Source organism: Ursus americanus, chromosome 7 (genome assembly GCF_024610735.1).
Source record: "Ursus americanus isolate L20-20 chromosome 7, mUrsAme1.1.p, whole genome shotgun sequence".
Classification (NCBI taxonomy): Eukaryota; Metazoa; Chordata; class Mammalia; order Carnivora; family Ursidae; genus Ursus; species Ursus americanus.
In genome coordinates, this window is record NC_142133.1 from 83,971,978 (window position 1) to 83,992,815 (window position 20,838).

The following is a 20,838-nucleotide window of genomic DNA, read 5'->3' on the forward strand; positions in this document are numbered from 1 at the left end:
CTGCTCCCACCTTCCCTCCTCCCTTCCTCCCCCCTCCCTCCCCTTGTGTGGGTATCAGTTTTTACAGCTTGCCCTGTTACCCGTATTCCTGCTTCCAACGCCCTGCTCTCTCGGGCCCACGCGTTTGTTCTGTAGTCTTGGACATCATAACCGACCACGTTAGAACAGTGGGCAGATGGAAGGGGAAGGCGAGGTCTGAGTAAGGGCTCAAGAGACACTGCAATTTTAACATAAAATGAGCACAAGAGCTTCAGTGAAGGGATTGCGATTGTTCAGATGCCTTTAAAGCTTTTTCTCATTTTGGGGCGGTTGGCTGTGTTCTCGGCCCTCATGCACTAACAGTTTGCTGAATGTACTTGGAAGTGGTCTCGTTTTTGTACGCGGCTTCTCCGCTCTTACCTGGCTTCTTCACTCTCCCTCGGAAGTCACGAGCAGGCATCGATTGCATGCCATGTGCCTCAGACGTTGCTGCTCACTGTGGAGTATGAACGAACTCTGGCAAACCGGGTCTGCGCTCCAGAAGCCTTCAGCCGCGCCAGAGAAACCACAGGCAAATGATTAGAACAGTCTTCAGCATCAAATTGGCTAATTCTTACCCTGTGATTGTGAGTTACCTGGCAATCTCTGGCTTTCTGGAGTTTTTGTTAAAAAGTCCACATATGTGTGTCCTCTGCTTTCAGGCTGTGGTCTTGCTAACATGGGATTGGGCAGTTACTGTCCCTGCGGTCACCCCCACAGCCGTGCAGCTTCTCCTCGGCCTGACTTCCGGTCACCAGACTTTGGCTGGTGTGTGCGTGAGTGTGTGCTTGTGTGCCGGGGCGTGTGTCTGCTATGAGTGCGATCTGCTCAGGAGCCCCTTGTCCGGCGTCCTAAACGTACTGCTTCTAATGCATGGTGCTATGACGGCATATTTCGTGCCCACAAATTCGTGTGTTGAACCGCTGATCTCCAGCGTGTTGGTGTGAGGAGGTAGGGCCTCTGGGAGGTAATCAGGGTCTGAGGGTGGAGCCCTCACCATGGGATCAGTGCCCTTGAAAGAGAGGCACGCGGGCTCCCTCTCCTTCTCTGCCATGCTGAGGACACGGTGGGAAGCCGTCAGCAGAACCCCCCCACGCTGGCGCCCTGATCTTGGGGGTCCAGCCTCCCACCGTGTGGGGACTAAATGTGTGTTGTTCAGGCGGCCCGGCCCGTGGTGATGTGTTACAGTAGCTGAGCTGAGCCGCGAAAGGTCGAGCACAGGCCAGCGTGTCGTTCTGCACCAGGACCAGCCTGCGGGCTGCCCTTCTCAGCCTCCTTTCCTGGTTTGCATTCCCCCTCGGCCTTCACTGTTCCTTGTGTGAACTCTGCATAGTTGACCCGTGGAAACGGGCTACCAGGAGAAGTTCAGTTGTCTTGCTGTAAAGAGCGGTCTTCAAAGTTAGGATTAGCCGGTATCTTAATGGAACGGGAGCAGCAGATTTCAGAACCGATTTCCTAGAATCTCTTCCAGCTATTGGGTTTTAGTTTTATGTACTGGTATGGTGCATGTTTCACTGTTGTTGTCAGAAAGGGTGCGCTAAGCTCCGTGTGATAGAGGAGTGATACACCTGTGGTCATAGTGCCGCGAACTCTGTGTTTCTTAAACTGTAAAGCAGAAAGAAACTGTGGCTTTGGATGCTACTAGTGTGGGACTGCAAGTACTCCCGGCCCCACCGACAGCGTTGGGAAGGTGGGATGGGGGGGGGGGCGCCGTCAGTCAGTGTCGGGTTCTGTTAGGAGCAGCAGCGGCGGGCTACTAGGTGAAGTCTGCGGTCCCTCCTGGGTTACAGGACGTGAGTGAGGGTCTCCTCTTTATAACATGTTGGGAATTCATCGGCGAAGGCAGAAATCCACACCTGTGACCAGACCGAAACCTGGTCTCCGTGGCTTTTCTGTGGAGGTGATAAGGTTTGTGGTCTTGTACTGGCTATTCAGATAGGCATTGTATCAGATGCGGTGGCTTTGGCTGCAGGAAACGGGAAACTGGGGCTCAGACCGGCTGACCCATGAGGAAGTGACCTGGTGTCACAGGCAGGACAGACATGGATGCCCTCCCATCACTGGCAGTCCTTGGGCTATGAAAGATGTAGGCATTTCTGCCCCAAATGGCAGTGTCCGTGCTGGGCCCCCTTGAGACCCGGCCCCCCAGCAGGCTGCGTCCTGTCCTCTTGGCTCTGTTGGTCAGCTCTGCATTCCTCAGTCCCTGAGAAGATGCGTCGGCTCGGGCGGCCACCACGAAGCACGGCTGGCTGGGGTCTGAAACAACAGACCTTATTTGTCACGGTTCTGGGGCTGGAAGTCTGAGGACGGACGGTTAGCATGGTCGTGTTCTGGCGAGAGCCCTCTGCCTGGCTTACAGATGGCTGCCTTCCCGCTCTGTGCTCACGTGGCGGGAGAGAAAGAGACCGCCACACAGAGGCAGCGAGGGAGAGGGAGGGGGCACGGATGTGCCAGTCCCGTCGCAGGCCCGCCCTCACCACCTCCCGTAACCCAGAGCGCCCTGAAGGCCTGGCCTCCTTAACCGCCTGACCTCCGTGGAGTCGGGAGGACACAGACTTTCAGCGGGAGAGGACGCGGTGCTGCATGCACACACGTGCTGTCTGGAGTAGTGCCTTGGCGGGTGTCGGCCATGACCGTGTGCTAGGGGAAGCCACGCTGCCCGTGAAGGATGCTTGCAACAGCTCTCAGCTGCAAAGACATCTGGGACTTCTGATGTCCCTATTAATGGGGGTCCTCCTCTTCCTTGCAGTGTCACGTGGGAGCCCACGGGGGACGGGAAGAAGGTCATCTCGCTGGCAGACAACCACATCCTGCTGTGGGACCTTCAGGAAAGCTCCAGCCAGGCTGTGGTGAGTGACAAGCTTATAGTTGTCATTTTTTGTGTTTTTCAATGGGACCTTTTGGCTGAATTCAGAATATACTTCTTGGTTTGTATATGCTTATAATTGTGACGTTAATTATGAAATACTTAATGAAAGGACAGAATCATCAGTCAGAGAATTGCTTGATTGGCTTTTAAGGTGAAAGCTGCCTGGGGTTCGGGCCTCCAGGCCACGCACAGATAGGACACAGAACCGAAGGTTGATAAAACCCCACCCTCGGACATAATTAGTCCAAAAGAGGCAGTGGGATATTCCGACGTATGTTCTCGTTTCAAGCATGTTGTCTTTTCAATGAATGGATTTTCAAAGTCTGGTTAAAATCACCTTTTAGGTAGGAGCAGTCAAAATTACTAATTTCATAGTGCTGATGAACTTCTTTCAGAATTCTGAGTTGTAAAAATGACAGTGGTCCGTGATGCCTCTCCCCCACGTCCTGTGACCCCTCCCGTGACCTGTGACCTGCCCGTGGCCTGTGACCCCCGGTGGCCTCTGATCCCCCTGTGTCCTGTGACCGCCCCCAACCATGGCCTGTCAGCTCACCGTCCCCTCACTTGTGTGTGTACGTCTTCCTGCGGTCGCAGTCCTCAGACCCTGTGCGCGCGGTTGTGGGCCCGCTGGGCGGCACAGAGCATCTCCCTGCCTGAGCTGCGGCCACCCACGTGTCACCTTCAGAGTTCTGTTTCCGAGGACGTGAGTGGCTGGGTCCTCACAGCTCCCCACGGGGCCGCGCAGCCTCACGCCGTTCAGTGTTTAGCACTGACTTTCCCGGGAACTAGTCATCGCCTCTAGTACTTTGTCCTTCAGAGTAAATATTTTGCTGCTCAGTGTATTTCATGTTTGATTCCTTAAAATTTCTGCTTTTAAAACATGACTTTTATATTGTGTTCATGATTTCGTTGCATTAGCTTACGTCAAAGTAACACCTTTAGAGAGAAGAGTCTGGAGACTTGACATGACAGAGCTTAGGGGTCAGTGCTACTGAGGGCGCCCCACGGCCACGTGTAGCAGGAGGGGCGGGTGCAGCGTCTGTGGGACAGATTTCGTAGTGGTGGCTCTTATGTTTCTTTGTTTCCATGACGCGTCTTTAGCCCTTTTCCCTCGTGGTACGTTTCAGTGTGAATAAACCCTTTCTTGGGCAGGCGGTAGAGACGGCGTAACTAGTGACTGGTCGTCATCAGTATGTGGTGTCGAAGTCCCTCTTCAGGATGTGAAGTGCTGTGTTCAAGTTTTAATTCTGCGTGTTTAGAAGGGAAATTAAGAGTCGGTCTGTCTTTGTAGTGTGTAAGTATTATTTAAGGGGAAAAAAAATCACTATTTTTATTTTTAAAAGAATGTATTTCTCTATCATAGAGTAGAACGCAAATTTCACCCAGATCTCAGAGCAGAACAGGTAACTTGAGGGTAACCCAGTGCCTGGGGCTGCTCCCTGTGGGCTGCAGGGGGGAGACAGTGTGTGCCCCCCGCCCGGGGAGGGGGCTGGCTGCGGAGTCTGAGTCTCAGTTGGCGGCAAGCCCCTCCTGTCCCTCCCTCCCACTCGCCTCTTGGCGGATGCTGTCTCTGTAGCCAGAGACCAAAGACGGGAAGGGCACAGTACTTTCCTGCTGGAGTGCAGGTCACGGAGATGCTTGGGGGAGCTGTGGGCTGTGCCACGCCCTGCTGGGCAGGAGAGGCCGGGGAGGAGGCCAGCCCTCTGTGCATGTGTGCTCGGCCCGTCCTGGAAGCAGATGGGGGCGCCTCTCCAGACCCTCGGCCATCGCAGAATGATTTTATGGTAGGGTGATTAATCTGTAACTTATTTTCTGCAGAGACCAATTTAGTTTTCTCTCCTTCGTTTTTATCTGCCGTCAGCACTTCTGTCAATACCACTTTGCGACCCTCTGCCGTGGTATTTAATACCGAAACCTTCCTATCGATTCCGGCCATCTTCACACCCAGCTCCTCCGTTTTTTTATTGTTGGAGGATATTGCCTTCTGTGGTGAATCTAATCTTATGCTCGCTGCATCATTACCTTTTGCAATTAAATCGGAGGTTCTTTGCCATTTATAATCATTAGCAGAGCCCAGGGGAGGTCTGCAGGGGGGAGGTTGCACGGGGTCCCGGCCCCGATGAAGGCAGAGGGGATGCCTCCCTGTTTCGGAGTGTGCTCATCCATCTCTGGGGCCTAGCAGCGCTAAGTCACCGTGGAAATAGAGAGCTTTCCAGGTGCAGCGAGCAACAGAGCAAAAGGAAGACGGGTGCCTTGAGAGTCAGCGGCCCTCTTCCTTCAGGCCGTGTGTCAGCGTGGGGGCTTCTCAAGGATGAACCCGGGGTGTCCCCTGCCCGGCGGTGCTGGGCCTTCAGGCACTGACACGCAGAAATGCCTCTCAGAAGGAAGAGAGTGGGCTTCAAGGACACAGTGTTCTTGCAGAAGTGTTATAATGTGAAGTCTAAAACCTATGGCAGGGACTGACTGCACGTCAATGGGGGGAGCTAGTGGTGGCAGGAAAGTCATTCGGAGCAGCTCAGGCCACGTCTGCGGTACCTGGAAATATAAAATATGTGTTCCTTCATGGGTGCAGAGAGCACTGGGCGGAAGTGGGGCTGCCCTCAGGAGGAGCGGGCTGGGCCCTCCTGTGCCCCTTCCTCCCGGGAGCCTGTCTGCCGCCTGCCACATCGTGACTGCGCCTCGTGCCTGGCCCACTGTTCCCCAGATGCGGCCCAGAGGGAAGCGGAAGCCGTTCTCCTGTACAGGGTCAGCGTGAGGATCTCAGGGGTTTCACCCGAATCTGCCCTCTGATGCAGCCCAGTGTGGGGACCTCGTGTGCAGCCCCTGTGGCAGCCCCTGTGGCAGCATGGTGGGTCTCCACGGACGGGCGTGGGTGGACATGGCTGTTCCGCCGCACGTGAGGGGCCTTCCCACGCTATGTCCCCCTGCTCTCTGTCCCATCTGCTCAGTGGGGCCTCATTCAGAGGAAAGGTTTTCATCTTTTTTTAATAGACTTTATTTTTTAGAATGCTTTTACCTGGTTCATGACAAGGTTGAGAGAAGGGAACAGAGGCTCTCCCCAGCCTCACATGCACACAAACGCCCCACACCCCCACTGTCAGCGTCCCCTCCCGAGGGGACATTTGCTGCCCTCGATGGGCCTGTCAGATGGGTTTGTCCTCCTTTACCTCGTCTGACGTCCAGGGTCTCTGCTGACCTGGCAGCCCCTTCCCTGTCTGATCACAGAGGAAGTTGAATACCCAGATGCCTGGCTCGCGTGGCACATGTCCTGTGTGCACGTGGTCACTCAGCAAGCGTGGATGGCCAGCGTTGAGGACATGGCAGGAGGGTCTGCGAGGTCCCCAGACACCCACAATGTGTCTTCGTAGTTGTAACTGGGCTCATACGGTGTGTTGACAGATCTTCGTCCCCCACTGATTTTAAAGCAGTCCACGTAAAGACACGGACCTCGGGGACACAGAATTCGACTCCCTCACTTGGCAGTTGAGAAACAGTAAGGCCCAAGGAGCCAGGGGACGTTCTGGAGGCGGCATGGTTTGATGGACAGATTCGGGACTCGACGTCTGACCCTGCCCCTCAGTGCCCCCGAGGGCTTGTCGTGGCCCTGGCACGTGTGCGTGGTGCCTCTCTGGGCCACGCCTCGGTGCTGACCTGTCTTCAGCGGCCATGGTCACATTTGGTCTGTGAGGGTGGATGTGAGTGTTGGAACAGTCAACATTTATTTGGAGCAAACTCCAGTAAATAGGATGGTTGACCAAGCTTCGTAAAACTGGTCCACGGAAAACAGTAAAACTCTGAAAGCTGGTTTTCTGGTGAGCCTCATAAAACGGCATTCCAATATTTGAGCGCCGTGTGCGTCGCTGAAGTGAACAGAGCCCGTGGAGCCACGCGTTTCCAAGAGCAGCCGCTGGGGCTTAGGCTGTGGCTTAGTCGTTTAAAAGAAAAGCTGCGATCTTCAAGAAAACATGGAGTGAGTGGTTTCCTAAGTTGTGTATCTTAATGTAGCATAATAGCTACATATAGCTTTTGATTTTATAAATATCGAGACGACTAGGATTCTTTAGTCTTCCATTAGATTTTGGGAAAAGGCGTCAGATACAAATTGGGCTGGGTGTTGGTGTCTGGCCAGTGTTTGCTTCCCAAGCTCTCACAAGACTTCTTTCTAGTAAGAGCAGATGATAGAGTGAATAATACGTTTGACAAACCAAGTATGTTGCAGGGAACGCAGCTGCTGCTGCGAGGAGTGGGATGCGTGCCCTTCAGTGAGGCCGGACTCTGAATGTGGAGACACAGCCTCGACCTTCCTGGGGTTCACCTCCCAGTGTTAGGGTCTGCAGCATGGAGATGATGTAATCTCAGTTTGCAGGCGTTGCTGTGACGGGCTGGGACAGGCACGGGCCGGTGAAGGGAGCAGTGGTAGGCACGGGGCACGGGAGGGAGACGCTGAAGGCCGTGGCTCCATGGCGAGAGCGCAGGCAGCCTTCTGAGTGGCAACATCACGTCCCGTTTCTGCCACTCACTCCCAGGTGCCCTTGGGCAAGTGGTGTGCCCTCTCCAAGCCTAGTGTCCTCATCTGGAAAGTCAGGGCCAGTTTCCACATCTATAAAGTAGGACAATGTCACAGTGGACGTCATGTGGGGGCGGCCTGCCCCACAGTGCCTGGTGCCTGGCAAGCGGTCCTCACGTGCCAGATGGACAGATGGCTGGATGGGTGGGCGGAGGGAGGAAGACAGGAGTGGAAGGATGGACTGACGGAGGGAGGGACGGGTACATGACGAAAGTAGTGGGAATATACAGTTTAAAACTGGATTAGGAGTGAGGGTTTGGTCAATAGGATCCCGGTGCAAAGGCCAGAGGTCCAGAGGAGAGAAACCGAGCTACTGAAGAGCAGTCTGTGTGCACATCCTAATTAAATCATCCCTCGAGCCTGCAGGTGAGGGTCACACTTGACACAGGAAGACACGTGTCATCACGGCAGCGCTTCCAGGTTTTTAGGCCTTTGTTATTCTTCGTAAAAGATGTCTCCCTCGCTAATCAACTGTAATTAGATCTCTCTCTCCAGCGGATCACTGGTGTCTAATTGGCGTGACAGAACTATTTGCTATATTCTTGTCCATCTTGGTGAGAAAATTTAAATCTGCACTCGCGACCTTTCCTGTTTTGAGCATGGAGCTGAGGTCAAGCCCACAGCTCTGGGTGTGGGACACACCTTTTCCTCTGCAAAGAGAGCTTAGGTTTTGGTGCAGCAAAGGAGGAAAAGCCCTTTTACTTCTGTTCTTCCTACAAATAGAGTCCTGTTTGAAATAAGCTAAAAATAAATTTAAAACGACCTCAAATTCCCTCATCAGTGCTGGTATCTAATGCCCTGTGTGCATTTTCTGAAGACAGGAAGGCTCTGGTTTCCAGGACGCCAGGGAACAGAGTCCTTGGTGGGGCGTGGGAGCCACTAGCCCCACCGGGGTGTGGAGCCAGGGCAGCCACACTCAGGAACCGGGGACCCCCCCCCCCCGCCCATGACCTGGGATAGCTTGGGATGGGGGGTGGCAGGACCCGCCTCTGCCTTGCTGCAGACCTCTGTGCACACATGCCTCGGCAGCCGGGGGTCTTGGCCAGCCATGCCCGTTCCCCGTCCGTTTGGTTTTCCTCCCCTTTTCCTTCCATGTCCTGAGGGCAGCAAGGCGCTGGGGCTATCCTGCTGAGTCTACTCCCCCACTGCTCCATCATTTCTGACAACTCGCCCTGCACCCTAGAAGAAAGCAGCAGCCCCATGGCTTCCATCCACCCCTGAAGACAGACCAGATCTCTGGGTGTTGTCCATGCTCTTCAGGGTATCACTTAATTTTCATGGCCCTGCGGGGTGGGTTCTTGAATAGCTCCATTTCCTGAGTGAGTTACGGGAGAGACGCCAGGCTCAAAGGGACTAGGTCACTCCAGTCACTTGGCAGCAGAGCTGGGGCTCTGGCTCAGGGGGTTCATGTTCAAAGCTGGGGCTGGAATTTCTAGCCTGAGAGAGGCGAAGGATATTCCTGGGGGTGGGAAGGGGCTCGCAGCAGAGCCCGACCAGGAGCAGAGGGGCTCAGTTTGTGGTCACGGCTGTCATGGAAGCATGTAGCTCCCACCAGTAGTCCGGGAGCTCGGGCACATCAGTGGGACTTGCTTGTATGGGATGCTTTCTATCTCTTACGCTCTGAAAGCCACGGCTTCGCCTCGCTGCTCTCCTCCCAGGAAGGTGAGAAGCAGCACCAACATTTCTCAGCTGCCCCTCTCTTATCTTCGGAGGTGAGCAGCGCGTATGTTTTGTCTACTGCGTTCCCTCCGCCAAGTGTGTCAGCTCTGGGCCTTGGCTGCACGGAGTGCCGCCCTTGTCTTTGGGAACCTATGGCCACGTGCACTGCTCACAACAGTGCAGGGTGCAGCATTTTGTTCATTAGAGTTGTGTTCCTATGTCCACACCCTGGTGGTAGTTACATCTCCGGAGAGTTCGTGGGGTGGCTTTAATCATTCCTTCTGGGGTGGGAAGCACTGGACATTTCTCTTTAATGTTGAAAAGCAGACCACTGTGTGCCCTGCGCTCTCTGGAGTTCTCGCTGGGTGCTCGCTCCATGTCACCGGAGCACCAGTCCACGTGATTGCTTAACTGTAGAGTGTACGCCGTGCCGGCTGCCCGGAGCAGGCCTCCAAACGTTGATGGCGAGGGCTATTTTAGCGTGTCATTAGAGCGGACTGGGGCATGGAGTTTCCGTCGCCGGGGCAGATCATGCACTACAGTGAGCCCAGGAGTCGAAGCAGGAGGCAGGTCCTGCTCCTGCCCCCCCCCCCAGCTGTGTGATGCAGGGTGAGTCGCCCACCCTCTCTGGGTCTTAGATTTCCTGGCTATGAGGTCAGGGGGCTCAACTGGCCTGTCCTGGAGCTGCTAGGATTCACTTGAGGTCTCCCCTCTCCTCTGGTTAGCACTTGTGTCTCTAGTCTGTCTCTCTCTAACAGGTGATCACAAAGGTGGCTGTGTCCCATGGCCCCACATGTCAGGGCAGTCTCTGTGAGGACCTCAGGGATCTGGAAGCTGGCTGCCCCTCAGGTCTCTCATGTGACTGTGGTGCAGGTGTTGGCAGCTGGGTCTCATCTGAGGACTGGACCGGGGAGGGGGCTTGCCCCAAGCTCTGGATGAGGTTGTGGCAGGATATGGTTGGCCTGAAGGCCTGTGCTTTTCTGTTCCCTGCATGTGGGCACCAGCTTCACAGAAGCCAGTGAGATGGGGAGAACCTCAGATAATGTAATCACAGGACACCCCTCAGCACGGAGGGCTCTGCTGTTTGATGGCCGACACCCAGGGAGGGGTCAGGCAGGTCGTGAGGACCTGGGTGCTGCCTGCCTGCCACGGGAAGTCCTACCTCCTGCCCTCGTGCCGATGGGCTGACCTCCCCCTGGCTCAGCCTGTACCCCCTCACCCGTCCCCTTTGTCTGACACCCAGCACCACCCCCCAGTCCAGTGGGGTTATGTTTCCCATCTCTGCTCCGTTTATGCAGGAATCCCTCACTGCTGTTTTCCGCTGGTTCAAGTTCTGTGCAGCCCCAGAGGCCATCTTGGGTCCTGAAACCTCACAGTCCCTTTCTCTGGCTGCTCCAGCTTGACTGGCTCTGTTTTCTCTGCAGCATCTGGACCTCCCTTGTTATCTCTCACTGTGGCCTGGCCACAGGTTGATTTGCAGTTTTTAAATCTCTGTGCCTTGGTGTCCTCATCTGTGAAATGGGTGTGCCTGCACGGATTCCTCTGGGACAGGCCCACACCGTGGCTGATGACCAGTTGGTGTTGCCAGCAGGGTCCAGTGCTGCATCTCGTGGAGTGTGCTCACCTGGGCAGCAGGTGGGTGTGATGTGGGCCAGGTCACCGACCCTCTGCCAGCCCTTCCCTCTGCTGTACTCATTGTGGCTGGGGCCACTCGATGTGCTTGCCGATGGCTGCGCGGCTGCTGGCTGCTTGGCCGATGGATTCGTTAGTTACTGACTTGCTTCCAGGATACTGTTGTTGTGGTGTGGGCCCCGCAAGCAGACGGTGCTTGTCTCCACGGAGTCCTGATGGGGTGAGAAGTGACGCAGATGCTGAGAGCTTGGTGACAAGGCTCCAGGTCTTCCCTGTTGGGGGCGACGCTGTGGCGCTTCCCCTCAGCAGCCTCGTGGAAGTGGCTTCACTGAACATACGTGGCCTGTCTTCTGAAGGTGCGACCTTATGTTGTCATCTTTCTGAAGAGTTTGATGATGAATCCATTTGTTTAATAGACGATTAATTAGAACACTGAGTGCTGATTAGTTAGAAAATATATCCAACCCTTTCATGTTCCCCGATCTTACTTAATTCCATCTTCAGAAAACTGAAATTGCACCTGTAGGAATTTTGTTTGACTTAATTTTTTTTCCGTAATGGGAAACTACGAAAATACTTCTTAGCTGATGCTGTTATGTGGAGGTTGAAACGAGTTAGAACAGTCAAAGCCAAGCATAAGCTCACGGCGTCTCTAACACACATTTTACAGCCAGTTTTAGCATCTGAGGTCCTGCGGCTCCCCTGGAAAGTGTGCTTGTCGCTGCCCTTGGGACAGTCCATCTTCACCTCCTGCCGATCGCTCTTCTCACCGTCCTCGTGTGGCTCAGGGTCTGGGTCCCTGTTACGAATTTCCTGCTGGCAGTTCTCTTTTCTCTGTGGCTTGGTGGTGGTGGCTCTGGCGTGATGGCCCGCATGCCCTGCGGGGTCCCCAGTGGGCTCCGTATGGGACCACCTGCTCCAGACCCTCGTGCCTCGTGCTGCCCATGGGCCCCGGTGCCCGGGTCGCTGAGCTAGCTGGAGAGGACGGGAGGGCAGAGCCGCGTCCTTCATCAGCACGGTGTTGCTCCCAGCACGGTTACCGCGCAGTCTATGTGTTCTTGTCACCCCACCCCGTTGGCTGCTGCTGACTGGTACTGCACTTGACAGGCTGAGCCAGGCCATGTCCCTCCCTGGGAATTTCGTGGTGAGTCTCAGGGTCATCTTGGTCTTCTGTGGGGTATCAGGCCCTGGTGCTCTGGGCGCCCCTGCCCCTGCCTCTGGGGGCCGTGAGGACACTGGTCCGGAGGGAGCCAGAGAAGCTCCGAGTGGGTGTGGACAGGTGCAGGAGTGAGGCGTGGGGAGCCCTGGTGTCTGAGTCCCCAGTGCCCGTGGTTCCTGACGTCTCCCTGAGAGGCTGTGGGGTCCTGGCTCACTGGTGGCCCCTTCTGTTCCCATGGCCACTCTGCCCCGTGACCACTCGCCTGACCTCGGCTGTTCTCACCCCCACAGGACTGGCCTCAGGCTCTGTCCTCCAGGTCTGCCCCACGCTGCTGCCCACGGTGGCTCTCTGTGGCCCACCAAGAACTCATGGCAGCCGTGTCAGCCTGGCATTCACAGGCACCAGGGGCTTTCGTGCTTGACCCTGCTGTGCTTGGCCTGGAAGGCCCTGTGTTCTCCAGTCGTGTTGCGTGTCTGGCCTCTGCCTCTGTCCCCAGCTGCTATCCCTTCCATTTCTCACTTTCCACATCCTTGCACACCCCAGGCCTCCTTGGGGGTTGGCTGCTCCCTGCGTGATATGTGACATTGATAAGGCAGAAAAATGGTGTTTTTTTGGAGAAAGATTTTCTGGGACAAGTTGAGCCAGGAAACCTTGCAGAGAAGGGGGAAGTGCCTCCTGTGTGGGGCAGGGGAGGGTATCCTGGGTGGGCGGCCGTTGCTACAGTGCTGCTTAGAATGAGGGGGTTGCTTGGAGAAGTCGATCTCACAGATGTGTTCTCCATCATGTTTCTTACCTTACCTGCCAGAGAGGAAACGGGTGCTCTCCCCCAAGTCTCTAGTTGAATCCCCTTGCACTGCCCTCAGAGTCTATGGGGCCACCCCTGACCTGTCCGTTTCGAGTCTGGGGTCTCGCCCTGACCCGTGCTTCAGGGGCCCCGATAAACCACTGAGATGGGCCGCAGGACCCAGGACAATCATAGGGGATGCTCACTGCCCCCCGTGACTTCCTCAAACCTCCGTCAGGCGCTGCCCAGGGCTCTTCCAAAGAATGAAGCTGGTGTTCAAGGTAAGGTGAATCGGGTGACGCCTCCAGGGGATGGGAGGCAGAGAGCTCTGCTGATGCCTGTCTCTGCCTTTAGAAGTCACTGTGTGGGCAGAGAGCCAACCCCCAAATCGGAAGAACGATGTGGCCAGTGTGATACGTCTTTGTGCATCAAGTGCCACATGGGCCAGTGGGCGTGTGGGCAGGGACACGCATGGTAGGAAGGTCTTCTCCCCACTCACGGCTGGGAGCTCCTCGTCTCTCAGAATGCGGAGGTGCTGGCCCAGAGACAGCCCCAGGGGGTCTCACAAGGTCTTGGTCAGAGCACCGGGGAGAGGAGCTGGAGGCCAGCGAGTGGGAGGCATGTGTCCTGAGACCAGCATCTGACCGGCGCATGTATCTGGAACAGCCGCATGCACCCCCCTGGCCTGCGTGTGCCCGCGGGCGAAGCCAGGTGTTTGAGGTGTTGAGCGTGCTGCCTTCAGGTGGGACAGATGATCCAGGCACAGCCTAGCGAGTTCTGCAAGCATACAGGGCCTATTAATACGCTTTCTATTTTTTGCAGTGCTCAGTTTTATAGTTTTTTCCAAGTAAGGTTCAAACAGTTTTGCCTTTTAAGGGAAGGAAACAGAGACAGAGCTTCTCAATTATTTTCAATAACATCCTGTGAATACAGGATGTCTTCTTAAATTTTCAGAAAAAAAAAGGTTCACATCACTGTTTTTTTCTTCTTTCCCTGAAACACCATCGAATTCCCAGCTGGCCAGTTCGGCGTCCCTGGAAGGGAAGGGACAGCTGAAGTTCACCTCGGGGCGGTGGAGCCCTCACCACACTGGCACCCAGGTGGCCACCGCGAATGACACGACCATCCGAGGGTGGGACACGCGGAGCATGAGGTCAGTGACGGCATGACCCCGCGGATGCGCCCCTGTCCGTCCGCAAGGGGGCGGTTCCACGTCAGATGTACCTGGTGGCACCTGGCTTGTCTGTCTTCGTCTCTGTTTTTGCGGGAAGGCGTACGTCTTGTTTTGTTTCTCTGGCCCGGCTCCAGCCGGCAGCCCTGCTGGGGGGGGATCGGCCTTCCTCGCTTGCTTGTTTACTGTTCCGTGTGGCTGTCCCTTGAGTGAGTGGCGGCCATTCGTCATGAAAATCAGGATTGGGTTTTGAAACCCCTCACCAAGGAGAGGGGGACCACCGGACTCTCGCTCCTTTTATCGGCACACAAGGCGGGCAGGTGCAGCCCCCAGGTGAAGTTTGTGGACTTGCCTGTGACTGTTTCTGTGCCTTTAAGACCCGCAGCTCTCGGGGAAGCGCACTTTGTCACGTAAGCCATTATGTGCAGCAGCGAGCAGTTCTAATGGAACAAATAAGAGCGATTTTTCTGTTCCAGGTGTGGTTTGATAGGCAAAGGAGTGATGGTGTGCACATCTGTTGCCGTGGCAACGGGAGCCGTGCAATCGCTCTTAAGATACAGTTTACCCCTCAGCACGCCGTAATTTATCACTGAGCTGCAGAGACGGACGTCACCAAGTAATGTGTGCTGCCTTCGGGGGGGGGGCACAACTTTAAATTTAGGTCTGTGGCCCCTCTGAATACTTAGCGGCTAGTAAATAATCAGTTGCCATTTCCTCAGGGCGTGTGCACCTGCTCAAAGGGCGTGTGCACCTGCTCGAGGGGTGTGCGCGTCTGCTCGAGGGGTGTGTGCGCCCGCTCGAGGGGTGTGCGCGTCTGCTCGAGGGGTGTGTCTACTTGCTCGAGGGGTGTGCGCGTCCGCTCGAGGGGTGTGCGCGTCCGCTCGAGGGGTGTGCGCGTCCGCTCGAGGGATGTGCGCGTCCGCTCGAGGGGTGTGCGCGTCCGCTGGAGGGGTGTGTATACCTGCTTGAGGGGTGTGCGCCCGCTCGAGGAGTGTGCGCGCCCGCTCGAGGGGTGTGCGCGCCCGCTCGAGGGGTGTGCGCGTCCGCTCGAGGGATGCGCGCGTCTGCTCGAGGGGCGTGTGCGGTTTCACAGCCGAAGCTGAGAGCCGAGGGCGCCAAGCCCGAGGAACGTGCCCCCCGAGAGCCAGTTCTGCGGGTCCCAGGGCCATCTTTCCCTGTGTTTGCATTTTTCTTGAAAGGACGTGAAGAATGTCGGTATCTTAAGACAGGATGTTACAGACCCCACACAAAGATAGCAGACATGGCTTTGGGCAGAGGCACCTCCCTCACCGGTTCTGTCCCCCTGGGATGACTCCTGGCTCATTGTTATCTCCTTTTGTAAACGGCTTTGGTTTTTATTTACCCAGGGTGCTCTTACTGTTGCTTGTGGAACGTGTTGTGCTTTCGTGTTGGAAGCACTGCCCTCAGGGCACGAGGAATACCCTGGCCGGTGTGCGTGCACGTGTGACTGTCCACCGGGCGCCCCACGACCTGCCGGAGTTTTAGTTTTATACAGTTGCCGCTTTCACTTGGAAGGTCTTAAGGTTCGGGGTATTTTCTTTTAGGAAAAGATACGAGGAAGATAAAGATATTGGAAAACTGCAGGATGTAAAAACCATTTCAAGATATGAAATGGTTTAGGGCCAGGAAGTCCAGCATGGGCAAGGATGGAGGGGAGTGGATCACCCACCTCGAGGGCGGAAGAACGTACACTCAGCATGATTGTCAGATGCGCCAGGTGATTACAGGAAGCAGGGCTACCGCTGGCTCTCCAGCACGCAGCTGGGAAGCCTGCGGAGAGGGAGTGCTTGCGGGGGAGGCTGAGTCACACCAGGGGAGGAAATGCCCAGAGCAGTGTGGGCAGCAGAAGACTTGTCCCCTCCTGACTGGGTTCAGGATCTTTGGTTCCAGCCATTGTGCAGCCTCATTGGATGACCTGCCCCTCTGTTCTGGGTTTCTGACGTCAGAAGGACGTAATTGACGGAGAGTCCTCATTTCACACGCTTTGAGGAGCCCTTTGGAGCAGTGGCGGTCAAGGTTTCAGCTAGGTCTATGCGCACATGTATGTGTGTGCATACATGCATGTCTGTGTGTACGTATGCCTCGTGTGCCCATGTGTGTATGTGCAGACATGTGCATCTGTGCGTGCGTGTGCGTATGGGCGTGCACACCCCCCCCAAACAGCTGTGTACTGACTGTAAAACCACCCTGTGTCTCCCATGTTGCACTGGGCCATGGCAGAGGCGCCTCGAGTGTTGGCATTGCGAGGTGCTGAGAATGGATAAAGGACAGCCCAGCCATGACACGCACTGTCCCCTTCATTGCTTTTCCAGTTTTTTCTTCCTTCTCTCTGTCAGTGTCTCTTGACTCAACAGCCCTGTACTCCCAACCCCAGCCTGCGGCCAATCGTTTGCTTTTCTTTTTCCGTGTCCTTCTGGAATTCGATCAGCTCTCCAGCCTCTCTCCCCACTCCTCGAGGCTGTCACGGTCCTGCTGACTTGCTCTCTTCTTGAGGTGCCAGGTCACATTTGGGACAGCCATGAGCCAGCTTTCGCCTCCACAGCTTGCGGGATCACAGAGGTGCTCCCAGAGAAGCCTCAGCCTGGGCCCCCCTGTGAGAGGCACTGAGGCCCCCTGGCACCCGAGCTGGTCCTGTCGCACGGGAGAGCCCCAGCCTGCATGGCTGTGGTGGGCCGAGCAGTCCCTCAATGCTGGCACTCGATGGCGAACGGGAGACAGGGCCAGTCTACAGTGTGGAGTCGTCATGACCCGCTTGCTGTCCTGTGTGCTCCCCTCGCTTTCTCCCGCAGCCAGATATACTGCATAGAGAACGCCCACGGGCAGCTGGTGCGGGACCTCGACTTCAACCCCAACAGGCAGTACTACCTGGCCAGCTGCGGGGACGACTGCAAGGTGAAGTTCTGGGACACCCGAAATGTCACTGAGCCCGTGAAGACCCTGGAGGAACACTCCCACTGGTACTGACTTCTTTGCATGTGGGTTCAAGGGAGGGGGCTTTTGTAATTTATTTTGCTAATTCCTTTCCCATTTGGAAAGGCACAAACCAGCTTAGTTTGTGCTGCTGTGAATCATTCAATCAACCCGGTTTTATTTTTCCTAAAGAAACACTAATTCCAAATCTGAATGTTTGTGATTTATAAACATAGGAAAAGAAGAAAAATATTGCATTCTCTGCTCTCTTGAAATAGTGCTGGTTCAGATATGCAAAAACAGTGTGCACAGATGTTCACACAGCATCGTTTGCCGTGAGTGGGAAACCACCCCAATGGCCATCAGTAGGGGACGGTTGGTCGGTCCATGACGCCCATGCAGTAGGGATGGTGCTGCGGGCGAGGAGGAGACTAGCTCTGTGTGGGGCGTGGACGGTGCCCAAGAGCAGCCGTCGCTCTGGAAACGTTATTTCGTGTTTACTGCATGCCAGGGACTTCGTGCTGAAGTAAGTGAGATCCACACCAGACCAGTGTGCCCGGTATAAGCTAGCTTTTATTTCAATGAAGCGTGTGTGTGTGTTTGTATGTGTAAGTGCGTGCTTGTGTGCGTGATCGTGCGCACGTGTGCTTGTGAGGGTGTGTGTTTGTGTGTGTGATTGCCTGTGAACATGTCTGCTTGTGACGGCGTGTGCACGTGTGCTTGTGCGTGATCGTGCACACGTGTGCTTGTGAGGGTGTGTGCATGCTTGTGTGTGTGATTGTCTGCCTGTGAGCACGTGTGCTTGTGTGTGTGCTTGTGCGTGATTGTGCGCACATGTGCTTGTGAGGGTGTGTGAGTGTGTGTGTGATTGCCTGTGAGCACGTGTGCTTGTGTGTGTGCTTGTGCATGATTGTGCGCACGTGTGCTTGTGAGGGGGTGTGTGTGTGTGATTGCCTGTGAGCACGTGTGCTTGTGTGTGTGATCGTGCGCACGTGTGCTTGTGAGGGTGTGTGTGTGTGTGATTGTCTGCCTGTGAGCACGTGTGCTTCTGTGTGTGCTTGTGTGCGTGATCGTGCACACGTGTGCTTGTGAGGGTGTGTGAGTGTGTGTGTGATTGTCTGCCTGTGAGCACGTGTGCTTGTGTGTGTGCTTGTGTGTGTGATCGTGCGCACGTGTGCTTGTGAGGGTGTGTGTTTGTGTGTGTGATTGCCTGTGAGCATGTCTGCTTGTGATGGCGTGTGCACGTGTGCTTGTGCGTGATCGTGCGCACGTGTGCTTGTGAGGGGGTGAGTGTGTGTGTGATTGTCTGCCTGTGAGCACATGTGCTTGTGTGTGTGCTTGTGTGCGTGATCGTGCGCACGTGTGCTTGTGAGGGTGTGTGTGTGTGATTATCTGCCTGTGAGCACGTGTGCTTGTGTGTGCTTGTGTGCGTGATCATGCGCACGTGTGCTTGTGAGGGTGTGTGAGTGTGTGTGTGATTGTCTGCCTGTGAGCACGTGTGCTTGTGTGCATGATCGTGCGCACGTGTGCTTGTGAGGGTGTGTGCGTGCTTGCACGTGGGTCTGCACCTCTGTTCGTGTCTATGTATGTGCACTTGCGTGTGTATTTTTGCTGCTTGTGTGTGTGTATGTGGAAGAAACATCTAGAAGAGTAAGAACCTAAATACTGTCCGGAGTCCTCGCTCAGGCCAGGGTGGGCACATCCCAGGAGAGTTGACTTTTTCTGGTCTGTGTCTGTAGATTCTTTGAATTACTTAGCAGAAGCCATGTTTCTGCAGTCACGACATTTTTTTCCTTTTTTAAAAAATTTAAATTCAAGTAATTAGCATACAAGGTATTATCGGTTCAGAGTAGAGATTGCAGTCAGGACACTTAAAAGCCTGGCATGCTACAGTACGGTTTTGCCAGATTCCATAAGTTGTGTGATTGCCGCAGCGTGGGGAGAGACGCCCGTCTCCCTGACCCCGTGTGTGGACTGCCGGCGCCCCGCTCTGCTCACTGAGCTCCCTAGGAGTGTGTGCCCCTGGGCCCCGTGGCCGCTGCTCACAGACGTGGCCGTGGGGTTTGGCTCCTTTGCCAGGTCGTCTCTAATCTGTACTTTGCTTCTGGGGTAGTTGTTGCCGTTGGGACTTAGCCTGGCTGGCAGTGTGAGCCGCAAGCCCTCCTCTCCCTCGGAGCTTTGTGCTTCCATTTGGTCTCGTCTCTGTTTGCCGGGACGTAAGAGAAGGTTGTAGAGAAACACGCGGTAAGCCCGGCTCTGCTGGGAACGTCTCACGTCAGACAGTGCGGTCTGGGATCGAGTGATGCCAATGTCACCCTGTCCGGGAAGGTCTGAGTGGAGCTAGAACTGCCTGCTTGCCCCCAGGGTGTGGAACGTCCGCTACAACCACTCGCACGACCAACTTGTCCTCACGGGCAGCAGCGACAGCAGGGTCATCCTGTCCAACATGGTGTCCATCTCCTCCGAGCCCTTCGGCCACCTGGTGGACGACGATGACCTGAGTGACCAGGAGGAGCGCCGTCCAGAAGAGAAGTAAGGGCACACGCTCTCGGTGGTGTGGGGGCTCCCTTCTCCCAGACCCCCTCGCGGTCGAGCCAGCTCACGTCAGGGGCGTCCGGGTGTGTGGCCTGGGCGGCCTCCGCCGCTGCTGGCACGGGGGTCGCAGTTCTGGAGCACGTAGGCCCCCGCCCGGGGGCGTGGGGTCGCGTTAGGTTAGCTCATGCCATCTCATGTGGGTTCTGAAACGTGCACCTGATCGCTGTCTGTCCGTGTTCTTGTTGAGCCATACGGGAGATTTTCAAGACTGTCACTCGTCTTTAAACGTGCGCTCGGGTAGTAATGAGAACTTGCTAGCCCCTGTGAGACTGTCATCGAGGCCCTCTCCTCAGGCTTGGATTTGAGATGCGTGGTCCAGCCACTGGCCAGTGGCCCTCACCGTGGCGGGGTGCAGACTCCACGCCACCGCTCTCAGCCCCAAACGCGGGCATTCCCCGGCCCTCTTCGCCCTGAGGTTCCGTAGGGAACGTGGGAAACCTCGGGGCGCGTCTCAGCGGTGGCGCTTCTTGGTCGCAAATCCCCCAGTCCTAATTGCGTCTGCTCAGGGGCTAGCTCTTCAAACCAGGGCTCACGCCCCTGACAACAGGGGGGCTCCTGGGGTCCGGGACTCATGCGGGTCCCACTCCTGGTTGGTGCAGAGCACAAGTGCCCCGGTCCAGGACTCGCGTCGGAGTCCCCGGCTGTGAGCGGAGTGCGGGTGCGGCTTCTGTGCGCGGGAGAAAGAAGCCGGGAGAGCCCATGTCTTCTGTCAGTGACGTGGACTGTAAAGGGGACATTTCTTGTATTTCGAGTAGACTCCTTGTGTGGGGGTGCTGCTTGCCGAGGCTCACGGCTCCTGGATCACAGAGGAGGAGGGTCTGGAATAAGCCCCAGCTGAGTGTACTGGTCAAGCCCGACAGTACAGCAGGGCTTGTTCTCCTGTTGGGGGTTCTTTACTGTCCTGCTGTCTGAACTCTTCCTCCACCTACCGGAGCTTACCCTGACTTCACTTTTGAGAAGAGATCTCTATGTTGGGGCCTTTTCCACAGCTGTCTGCTTTCTGTTCAAGCATGTGGATCCATAGTTTGGAAACACGGTTATGGTGGCTTTTGGTGCCGTGATCTCCCGACCGTGGTGCCGTGGGCTTTAGCGCCTCTCACCAGCCTCTCTGCGCGCAGTGTCGTGGGGGGACAGCTGGCGCCCATGTGGCTCACGGGGTGGGAAGGCTGGTGGATGCAGTGGCATCGACACTGGTGTCCCCACCGTCCTGCTTCCGTGGTCTATCCACGTGTCTTACTAAACTCAGGAGACTAGAATCCCCAAGAGGATTTTCATGCGGCATTTGTTAACAGAGCCCCAGTGGGCACAGCAGGTCCGTGTTCCAGGAAGGGGTGGATGGGGACAGAGCACTGGGGACCGGGGTGGGCCCCAGAAGGCGGGTGTCTCGTTGGGAAGAAGAGCATCCTGCGGAGAGTACGGGAGCACAGAGTGTAGAAATGGGACGAAAAGTGCC

The 20,838-nt window shown here is 55.8% G+C and overlaps 1 protein-coding gene across 2 annotated transcripts in view; it reads left to right on the plus strand.

The window, feature by feature from the left end:
- The window catches only part of EIPR1 (EARP complex and GARP complex interacting protein 1), a 121,001-nt gene that overhangs the window by 98,979 nt on the left and 1,184 nt on the right, over positions 1 to 20,838 (plus strand). For both annotated transcript variants that reach the window (XM_087863898.1, XM_045788892.2), the window contains 4 exons: positions 2,768 to 2,867; positions 13,705 to 13,841; positions 16,670 to 16,837; positions 19,155 to 19,322. In XM_087863898.1, the coding sequence (XP_087720024.1) occupies positions 2,768 to 2,867; positions 13,705 to 13,841; positions 16,670 to 16,837; positions 19,155 to 19,322 (573 nt within the window). The remainder of the gene's footprint in view (positions 1 to 2,767; positions 2,868 to 13,704; positions 13,842 to 16,669; positions 16,838 to 19,154; positions 19,323 to 20,838) is intronic.